Here is a 12,500-nt window from a genome sequence, read left to right as displayed (position 1 = left end):
TACTAAATCATGATAAAACATGTTAACAACACGCTAGCAACATACTAAATCATGATAAAACATGTTAACAACACGCTATCAACATACTAAATCATGATAAAATATGTTAACAACACCCTATCAACATACTAAATCATGATAAAACATGTTAACAACACGCTAGCAACATACTAAATCATGATAAAACATGTTAACAACACGCTATCAACATACTAAATCATGATAAAACATGTTAACAACACGCTATCAACATACTAAATCATGATAAAACATGTTAACAACACGCTATCAACATACTAAATCATGATAAAACATGTTAACAACACGCTAGCAACATACTAAATCATGATAAAACATGTTAACAACACGCTATCAACATACTAAATCATGATAAAACATGTTAACAACACGCTAGCAACATACTAAATCATGATAAAACATGTTAACAACACGCTATCAACATACTAAATCATGATAAAACATGTTAACAACACGCTAGCAACATACTAAATCATGATAAAACATGTTAACAACACGCTATCAACATACTAAATCATGATAAAACATGTTAACAACACGCTAGCAACATACTAAATCATGATAAAACATGTTAACAACACGCTAGCAACATACTAAATCATGATAAAACATGTTAACAACACGCTATCAACATACTAAATCATGATAAAACATGTTAACAACACGCTATCAACATACTAAATCATGATAAAACATGTTAACAACACGCTAGCAACATACTAAATCATGATAAAACATGTTAACAACACGCTATCAACATACTAAATCATGATAAAACATGTTAACAACACGCTAGCAACATACTAAATCATGTTAACAACACGCTATCAACATACTAAATCATGATAAAACATGTTGACAACACGCTATCAACATACTAAATCATGATAAAACATGTTAACAATCTGTTAACAACTAGAAAATGCTAAATCCTGTTAACAACACGCTATCAACATACTAAATCATGTTAACAACACGCTATCAACATACTAAAGTATGTTAACAACACGCTATCAACATACTAAATCATGTTAACAACACGCTATCAACATACTAAATCATGCTAACAATCTGTTAACAACTAGAACATGCTAAATCATGTGAGCAACACGCTAGCAACATACTAAATTGTGATAAAACATGTAACAATCTGTTAACAACTAGAAAATGCTAAATCATGTTAACAACACGCTATCAACATACTAAATCATGATAAAACATGTTAACAATCTGTTAACAACTAGAAAATGCTAAATCATGTTAACAACACGCTAGCAACATGCTAAATCATGATAAAACATGTTAACAATCTGTTAACAACTAGAAAATGCTAAATCATGTTAGCAACACGCTAGCAACATACTAAATCATGATAAAACATGTTAACAATCTGTTAACAACTAGAAAATGCTAAATCATGTTAACAACACGCTAGCAACATACTAAATCATGATAAAACATGTTAACAATCTGTTAACAACTAGAAAATGCTAAATCCTGTTAACAACACGCTAGCAACATACTAAATCATGATAAAACATGTTAACAATCTGTTAACAACTAGAAAATGCTAAATCCTGTTAACAACACGCTAGCAACATACTAAATCATGATAAAACATGCTAACAACACGCTAGCAACATACTAAATCATCATAAAACATGTTAACAATCTGTTAACAACTGGAAAATGCTAAATCATGTTAACAACACGCTACAACACGCTAGCAACATTCTAAATCATGATAAATCATGTTAACAACACGCTATCAACATACTAAATCATGATAAAACATGTTAACAATCTGTTAACAACTAGAAAATGCTAAATCATGTTAACAACACGCTAGCAACATACTAAATCATGATAAATCGTGTTAACAACACGCTATCAACATACTAAATCATGATAAAACATGTTAACAACACGCTAGCAACATACTAAATCATAATAAAACATGTTAACAATCTGTTAACAACTAGAAAATGATAAATCCTGTTAACAACACGCTAGCAACATACAACACGCTAGCAACATACTAAATCATGATAAAACATGTTAACAATCTGTTAACAACTAGAAAATGCTAAATCATGTTAACAACACGCTATCAACATACTAAATCATGATAAAACATGTTAACAACACGCTAGCAACATACTAAATCATGATAAAACATGTTAACAATCTGTTAACAACTAGAAAATGCTAAATCATGTTAACAACACGCTAGCAACATACTAAATCATGATAAAACATGTTAACAATCTGTTAACAACTAGAAAATGCTAAATCATGTTAGCAATACGATAGCAACATACTAAACCATGATAAAACATGTTAACAACATGCTATCAACATACTAAATCATAATAAAACATGTTAACAATCTGTTAACAACTAGAAAATGATAAATCCTGTTAACAACACGCTAGCAACATACAACACGCTAGCAACATACTAAATCATGATAAAACATGTTAACAATCTGTTAACAACTAGAAAATGCTAAATCATGTTAACAACACGCTATCAACATACTAAATCATGATAAAACATGTTAACAACACGCTAGCAACATACTAAATCATGATAAAACATGTTAACAATCTGTTAACAACTAGAAAATGCTAAATCATGTTAACAACACGCTAGCAACATACTAAATCATGATAAAACATGTTAACAATCTGTTAACAACTAGAAAATGCTAAATCATGTTAGCAATACGATAGCAACATACTAAACCATGATAAAACATGTTAACAACATGCTATCAACATACTAAATCATGATAAAACATGTTAACAATCTGTTAACAACTAGAAAATGATAAATCCTGTTAACAACACGCTAGCAACATACAACACGCTAGCAACATACTAAATCATGATAAAACATGTTACCAATCTGTTAACAACTAGAAAATGCTAAATCCTGTTAACAACACACTATCAACATACTAAATCATGATATAACATGCTAACAACACGCTAGCAACATACTAAATCATGATATAACATGCTAACAACACGCTAGCAACATACTAAATCATGATAAAACATGTTACCAATCTGTTAACAACTAGAAAATGATAAATCCTGTTAACAACACGCTAGCAACATACAACACGCTAGCAACATACTAAATCATGATAAAACATGTTACCAATCTGTTAACAACTAGAAAATGCTAAATCCTGTTAACAACACGCTAGCAACATACTAAATCATGATAAAACATGTTAACAATCTGTTAACAACTAGAAAATGCTAAATCCTGTTAACAACACGCTAGCAACATACTAAATCATGATATAACATGCTAACAACATGCTAGCAACATACTAAATCATGATATAACATGCTAACAACACGCTAGCAACATACTAAATCATCATAAAACATGTTAACAATCTGTTAACAACTGGAAAATGCTAAATCATGTTAACAACACGCTACAACACGCTAGCAACATACTAAATCATGATAAAACATGTTAACAATCTGTTAACAACTAGAAAATGCTAAATCATGTTAACAACACGCTAGCAACATACTAAATCATGATAAAACAAGTTAACAGCACGCTATCAACATACTAAATCATGATAAAACATGCTAACAATCTGTTAACAACTAGAAAATGCTAAATCATGTTAACAACACGCTATCAACATACTAAATCATGATAAAACATGCTAACAATCTGTTAACAACTAGAAAATGCTAAATCATGTTAACAACACGCTATCAACATACTACATCATGATAAAACATGCTAACAAAATGTTAAATCATGTTAACAACTAACAATGTGCTAAATCATGTTAACAACACGCTAGCAACATACTAAATCATGATCAAACATGTTAACAATCTGTTAACAACTAGAAAATGCTAAATCATGTTAACAACACGCTAGCAACATACTAAATCATGATCAAACATGTTAACAATCTGTTAACAACTAGAAAATGCTAAATCATGTTAGCAACACGCTAACTGGCCCTTACAGATCTGCAAACACACAGGACATGAGCGTCACACACACCGTCACACTCACACATGTGGAAAACACGCTAGCTGTGTGCTAAATCATGCTAGCAACATACTAAATCATGTTAAACACAGGGCTCTGAACCGGTTCAAGGAACGAAAACGAACAAAATTTTAAGAGGAACAAAAATGAAAACTAAATCAATTTGAATGGTTCTGAACAGAAAGGTTAATTTGAAATGCGCATTAAGCGGTTAATAAGGTTATGTTATGGTTCTCTTTAATATTGTAATCTGGCAGTGGCCAATCAGGAATAGAGAAGTGCAGCATGTGATGTGATGTCATCTGTGAATCTACCGTCAGTGTGAGCGCATTTACACGCCTCAAGCTCATTCTCTCCCGCTGAGCTCATCAATGAAGCGCAGCTATTGGAGGAGATTCTCTTCATGTGTTTAAATAAGCAGACGGACTTTAAGCTCTAATAGTCTGATTTAGGCTAGTTTGTGGATTCAGTTTCAGCCTGTCCAAGTAACGTCAGGCTAAAGCATCTGTCAAACATTCCTATAGTCTTCAGATGGCCAATACAGCTCAATGTTTCTATATAGACTCGTGTTAAATGCTGTTATATTTCATTAATGATCAAGCTTTATTAGCTGACTGAGTTTGATTATGGGATGCAGTGTTTGCTTTGAAATTAGCAGCATTAAAAGAGCAATGGTTATCCAGTTTATTTATTCTTTATTCATGCCATTTTTAAACAGGTCGTGTTGAACAAAAGTGATGTCCAGATAATGTTCTCCCTCTTCTGAACAGATCAGGCATATAGAGCCACTTTCAGCTCATTAGAACAGGCCAATATTTGTCCCGCTGTTTATGCTGTAATTAATGTGTTTCTGTTGCGCTTTTAAAAATGTTATGAAATAAATATTCCAGTTTAATTATCATGCGTTATATTATTATTGAGTGAAAATAAGTCTATTTATACACATTTGTTTAAAGGATAGGCTAAATTAAAATAACGTTATTAACCGGTATTTGTTCAAATCAAACCGTTTTCGGAACAGTAATGTTTAATGAGGAACGCTAAAATAGTGAACCGATTGATATTTTTTTCAGTTTTTTAAGCCCAGGTTAAACATGCTAACAATATGTTAAATCATGTTAACAACATACTAAATCATGTTAAACATGCTAACAAAATGCTAACAGCTAGAAAATGCTAAATCATGTTACCAACACACTAGCAACATACTAAATGATGAGATTAATCACGATTAATCTTTTGACAGCCCTAATTAAAACATATTAGCAATGCGTTAAATCATGTTAGAAAAATGCTAACAAAGTGCTAAATCATGTTAGGAAATGCGTTAAATTATGTTAGACACATGCTAACACCATGCTAAAATGTGTTAGCAATGTGTTGAATCATGCTAGAAGCATGCTAGCACCATGTTAAATGTGTTAGCAATGTGTTGAATCATGCTAGAAACATGCTAGCACCATGTTAAATGTGTTAGCAATGTGTTGAATCATGCTAGAAACATGCTAGCACCATGTTAAATGTGTTCGCAATGTGTTGAATCATGCTAGAAACATGCTAGCACCATGCTAAAATGTGTTCGCAATGTGTTGAATCATGCTAGAAACATGCTAGCACCATGTTAAATGTGTTAGCAATGTGTTGAATCATGCTAGAAACATGCTAGCACCATGCTAAAATGTGTTCGCAATGTGTTGAATCATGCTAGAAACATGCTAGCACCATGTTAAATGTGTTAGCAATGTGTTGAATCATGCTAGAAACATGCTAGCACCATGTTAAATGTGTTAGCAATGTGTTGAATCATGCTAGAAACATGCTAGCACCATGTTAAATGTGTTAGCAATGTGTTGAATCATGCTAGAAACATGCTAGCACCATGCTAAAATGTGTTCGCAATGTGTTGAATCATGCTAGAAACATGCTAGCACCATGTTAAATGTGTTAGCAATGTGTTGAATCATGCTAGAAACATGCTAGCACCATGTTAAATGGGTTAGCAATGTGTTGAATCATGCTAGAAGCATGCTAGCACCATGTTAAATGTGTTAGCAATGTGTTGAATCATGCTAGAAGCATGCTAACAAAGTGCTAAAATGTGTTAGCAATGTGTTGAATCATGCTAGAAACATGCTAGCACCATGTTAAATGTGTTAGCAATGTGTTGAATAATGCTAACAAAGTGCTAAAATGTGTTAGCAATGTGTTGAATCATGCTAGAAACATGCTAGCACCATGTTAAATGTGTTAGCAATGTGTTGAATCATGCTAGAAACATGCTAGCACCATGTTAAATGGGTTAGCAATGTGTTGAATCATGCTAGAAACATGCTAGCACCATGTTAAATGTCTTAGCAATGTGTTGAATAATGCTAACAAAGTGCTAAAATGTGTTAGCAATGTGTTGAATCATGCTAGAAACATGCTAGCACCATGTTAAATGTCTTAGCAATGTGTTGAATAATGCTAACAAAGTGCTAAAATGTGTTAGCAATGTGTTGAATCATGCTAGAAACATGCTAGCACCATGTTAAATGTCTTAGCAATGTGTTGAATAATGCTAACAAAGTGCTAAAATGTGTTAGCAATGTGTTGAATCATGCTAGAAGCATGCTAACAAAGTGTTAAAATGTGTTAGCTATGTGTTGAATCATGCTAGGAACATGCTAGCACCATGTTAAATGTGTTAGCAATGTGTTGAATCATGCTAGAAGCATGCTAACAAAGTGCTAAAATGTGTTAGCAATGTGTTGAATCATGCTAGAAACATGCTAGCACCATGTTAAATGTCTTAGCAATGTGTTGAATAATGCTAACAAAGTGCTAAAATGTGTTAGCAATGTGTTGAATCATGCTAGAAGCATGCTAACAAAGTGTTAAAATGTGTTAGCTATGTGTTGAATCATGCTAGGAACATGCTAGCACCATGTTAAATGTGTTAGCAATGTGTTGAATCATGCTAGAAGCATGCTAACAAAGTGCTAAAATGTGTAAGCAATGTGTTGAATCATGCTAGAAACATGATAGCACCATGCTAAAATGAGTTAGCAATGTGCTTAATCATGCTAGAAACGTTAAATAACGCGACCAACATGTTAGCGTGTACCTAGGCCTCTCCCAGTGGCACAAGAGAAGCGTGCTTCATAAGAGCGTGATTCTGATGACTCTCACCTTGACGGCGTAGGTGTTGCGCGTGTCCGACGCGCAGGAGGCGGAGTAATACACGGCGTCTCCGGACAGGCAGCTGGGCTTGTTGCAGGTCAGTTTGAAGAGTGACCAGTTGCTCTCGTCGAACCTCAGCGTGTTCCTCTGGCTGCGGGTGAAATGCTCCTCGCACTTCAGCGCTAGCCGCCGCAGGGACTCCGCGTACAGGCCGCCCAGCTTGGAGTAGATGCCCTCGCGGCTGTCCATGTTACTCAGCAGCGCGTGGAGCTGGAGGGTGGAGCCGCTGGCCGGGAGCGGGTGGAGCTGGAGGGTGGAGCCGCTGGCCGGGAGCGGGTGGAGCTGCGGCGACGAGCTGGCCGTGATGCTCCCGAGGGCCCGAGGCCGCTCCAGGGACCCGCTGGAGGAGGAGCTGGATGGAGGCGCGGCGGAGGGGCGGCTGACGTTGGTCTCCGAGCCGCTGAAGGGGAGGCGTGGCCGGCTCCGCCCCAGCGGCTTCACCCCCGACTCGCTGGGAGCCGAGGTGGTGCGGTTCACCAGCCTCTTCTGCGGCAGCGGCGGCGGCTGGAGCTGATGCGCGAGGCTGATGGCGGGAAACGCGTCGGGCTGCGGAGACGCTGGGGCGGAGCCAAACGGGCTGCTGGGGAAAGGGGAGGGGCTGGAGCGGAGGGTGGAGTCTAGGTCACATGATCAAAAAAAGGGAGAGAGAGAAAAATATTTGTTAAATATACTTTTAATAGAGTATATATTATTTAAAATCTTGCACGCTCACACTCGAACATGCACACTATAAGTCGCACACACACGCACTCACACACACGCACTTGCACGCTCACACTCGGACATGCGCACTTGCGCACACACACAATTAACTTGAACATGCACTCGCACACTTACACACTCTCACACTCACTCTCAGATTCGCACACGAACCCTCTCAGACTCACTCTCAGACTCACTCTCAGACTCACTCTCAGACTCACTCTCAGACTCACTCTCAGACTCACTCTCAGACTCACTCGAACATGCACACACTGACTCACTCTGACTCACTCTGACTCACTCTGACTCACTCTGACTCACTCTGACTCACTCTGACTCACTCTGACTCACTCTGACTCACTCTCAGACTCATTCACGAACACTCTCAGACTCACTCTCAGACTCATTCACGAACACTCGCACACTCACTCAGACTCACACACAAACCCTCTCACACTCACTCAGACTCACACACAAACCCTCACAATCACTCGCACACTCACTCTCAGACTCACACACGAACCCTCTCACACTCACTCAGATTCACACACAAACCCTCCCACACTCAGTCTCAGACTCACACACGAACCCTCACACACTCACTCTCAAACTCACACACGAACACTCACTCTCAGACTCACTCACGAACACTCACTCTCAGACTCACACACTCACTCTCAGACTCACTCACAAACACTCACTCTCAGACTCACACACTCACTCTCAGACTCACACACTCACTCTCAGACTCACACACTCACTCTTACCCCTTTTCCACCAAAGCAGAGCCAGAGCTAGATCGGAGCCAGAGCCTAGTTTCTAATCGGTTCTTTGTGTTTCCACACCCAAAGCCCTAGCTCCGAGCCAGGAAAAGTGGTTCTTAAGTAGCACCAAAACATTGCTGGGCTAGAACAGGGCTAGAAGTAAGAACCGATTACGTCAGGCGCTGGGGGCGGGGTCAACAAGACCAACACAAACTTGAGATCCGCCATTGTGAAATAGCAGCTAATGGAGCTAACAGCTACTGTTCGTTTGTAATCTCCGTCTATACAAATTACGGCGAACTGCATGAATGCGTTGGATTCGCTGTGTTTGCGTTGTGTTTTGATGCCGATGTAGGATCGTAAAGCCATGTGAATCAATAGTAACGCAACGTTTGCATTGTTGATGGAAGGCTTGTTCGCAGCGGTGCTGTGCAGAGACCGATCGCCGTATGATAACGAGTCCAGCGAGAGCACATGACTCCTTATGCTTTTGATTCACTCATGCGTTTTTATATCATATGTGGATCGGTCTGGCAAGCGCTGATGCGTCTCGAACAAGCCTGGTGTGTGTGTGTGTGTGTGTGTGTGTGTGTGTTTCCCGGCAGGGTTGCTAGGTTTTCACAACAAACCCGCCCAATTGCTACTCAAAACAAGCTCAAAACAAGCCCAATCGCGTTCCAGGGGGGATTCCCCAGTAAAAATCACATTTGGGGGTAAAATATGTGTTTTTTGGCATGGTTGCCTACTAAAATTCGCAATATGGGGCTAAATATCACATAATTGGGGTCGCTTCATCCCGTGGACATGAAAAAACAGCCCGCGGCAAAACCACGGACTTGGCAACATTGCCGCTGCCTCGCTAGCTTTGCTGAGAGAGATGAGACGTATACAGTGACGTAAGACCTGGCTCTGTTGTGGCTCTCAGCCCGTGGAAAAGCAAACGGTTCTTAGAAAGCTCCACAGTCGAACCAACTATGAACTGGGACTAGCTCTGGCTCTGAATTAGCTCTAGCACTGCCTTGGTGGAAAAGGGGTATCTCAGACTCACACACTCACTCTCAGACTCACACACTCACTCTCAGACTCACTCACGAACACTCGCACACTCACTCTCAGACTCACTCACGAACACTCACTCTCAGACTCACACAAACTCACGAACACTCGCACACTCAGACTCACGCACGAATACTCGCACACTCACTCTCAGACTCACTCACGAACACTCGCACACTCACTCTCAGACTCACTCACGAACACTCACTCTCAGACTCACACAAACTCACGAACACTCGCACACTCAGACTCACGCACGAATACTCGCACACTCACTCTCAGACTCACTCACGAACACTCGCACACTCACTCTCAGACTCACACACGAAAACTCGCACACTCACTCTCAGACTCACTCACGAACACTCACTCTCAGACTCACACATGAACACTCACACACTCACTCTCAGACTCACGCACGAATACTCGCACACTCACTCTCAGACTCACACACAAACTCACGAACACTCGCACACTCACTCTCAGACTCACACACTCTCTCAGACTCACTCACGAACACTCGCACACTCACTCTCAGACTCACACACGAACACTCGCACACTCACAAACACTCACACACTCACTCTCAGACTCACACACGAACCCTCGCACACTCACTCTCAGACTCACACACGAACACTTGCACAATCACTCTCAGACTCACACACAAACACTCGCACACTCACTCTCAGACTCCCTCACGAACCCTCGCACACTCACTCTCAGACTCACACACTCTCAGACTCAAACACTCACTCAGACTTACACACGAACACTCGCACACTCACTCTCAGACTCACACACGAACCCTCACACACTCAGTCTCAGACTCACACACAAACCCTCACACACTCACTCTCAGACTCACTCACGAACACTCACTCTCAGACTCACACACAAACACTCACTCTCAGACTCACACACTCACTCTCAGACTCACTCACGAACACTCACTCTCAGACTCACACACGAACACTCACTCTCAGACTCACACACGAACACTCACTCTCAGACTCACACACGAACACTCACTCTCAGACTCACTCACGAACACTCACTCTCAGACTCACACACGAACACTCACTCTCAGACTCACACACGAACACTCGCTCACTCACTCTCAGACTCACTCACGAACACTCACTCTCAGACTCACACACGAACACTCACTCTCAGACTCACACACGAACCCTCGCACACTCACTCTCAGACTCACACACGAACACTCGCACACTCACTCTCAGACACACACGAACACTCGCACACTCACTCTCAGACTCACTCACGAACACTCACTCTCAGACTCACACACAAACTCACGAACACTCGCACTCACTCTCAGACTCACTCACGAACACTCACTCTCAGACTCACACAAACTCACGAACACTCGCACTCACTCTCAGACTCACACACGAACACTCACACACTCACCCTCAGACTCACGCACAAACTCACGAACACTCGCACACTCACTCTCAGACTCACACACTCTCTCAGACTCACTCACGAACACTCGCACACTCACTCTCAGACTCACACACAAACTCACGAACACTCGCACACTCACTCTCAGACTCACACACTCTCTCAGACTCACTCACGAACACTCGCACACTCACTCTCAGACTCACACAAACTCACGAACACTCGCACACTCACTCTCAGACTCACACACTCTCTCAGACTCACTCACGAACACTCGCACACTCACTCTCAGACTCACACACTCTCTCAGACTCACTCACGAACACTCGCACACTCACTCTCAGACTCACACAAACTCACGAACACTCACACACTCACTCTCAGACTCACACACTCTCTCAGACTCACTCACGAACACTCGCACACTCACTCTCAGACTCACACACGAACCCTCGCACACTCACTCTCAGACTCACACACAAACACTCGCACACTCACTCTCAGACTCCCACACGAACCCTCGCACACTCACTCTCAGACTCACACAAACACTCGCACACTCACTCTCAGACTCCCTCACGAACCCTCGCACACTCACTCTCAGACTCACACACGAACACTCGCACACTCACTCGAACATGCACACACTCGAACATGCACACACTCAAACATGCACACACTCAAACATGCACACACTCAAACATGCGCACACACACTCGCACTCCCACACTCAAACATGCACACTCACACGCACACACACACTCAAAAATGCACACTCACACTCGCATACTCACGCACACACACACACTCGCACATGCACACTCGCACATGCACACTCGCACATGCACACTCGCACATGCACACTCGCACTCCCACACTCAAACATGCACACTCACTCTCAGACTCACACACTCACTCTCAGACTCACACACTCACTCTCAGACTCACACACTCACTCACTCACTCACTCTCACACTCACACACACACTCAAAAATGCACACTCACACTCGCATACTCACGCACACACACACACTCACTCACGAACACTCGCACACTCACTCTCAGACTCACACACAAACTCACGAACACTCGCACACTCACTCTCAGACTCACACACTCTCTCAGACTCACTCACGAACACTCGCACACTCACTCTCAGACTCACACACGAACACTCACTCTCAGACTCACACACGAACCCTCGCACACTCACTCTCAGACTCACACACAAACACTCGCACACTCAC

The 12,500-nt window shown here is 41.1% G+C and overlaps 1 protein-coding gene across 1 annotated transcript in view; it reads right to left on the bottom strand.

Moving 5' to 3' along the window:
• prag1 (PEAK1 related, kinase-activating pseudokinase 1) overlaps positions 1 to 12,500 on the bottom strand; it is a 48,634-nt gene that overhangs the window by 4,235 nt on the left and 31,899 nt on the right. Inside the window, exon 5 of the mRNA XM_079835459.1 lies at positions 7,252 to 7,919. Coding sequence (XP_079691585.1) covers positions 7,252 to 7,919 — 668 coding nt within the window. The remainder of the gene's footprint in view (positions 1 to 7,251; positions 7,920 to 12,500) is intronic.

Source organism: Gobio gobio (genome assembly GCF_949357685.1).
Source record: "Gobio gobio genome assembly, chromosome: 14".
NCBI lineage: Eukaryota > Metazoa > Chordata > Actinopteri > Cypriniformes > Gobionidae > Gobio > Gobio gobio.
The sequence above is the reverse complement of the archived record's forward strand: the minus strand, read 5'-3'. Positions and strand labels throughout refer to the sequence as shown.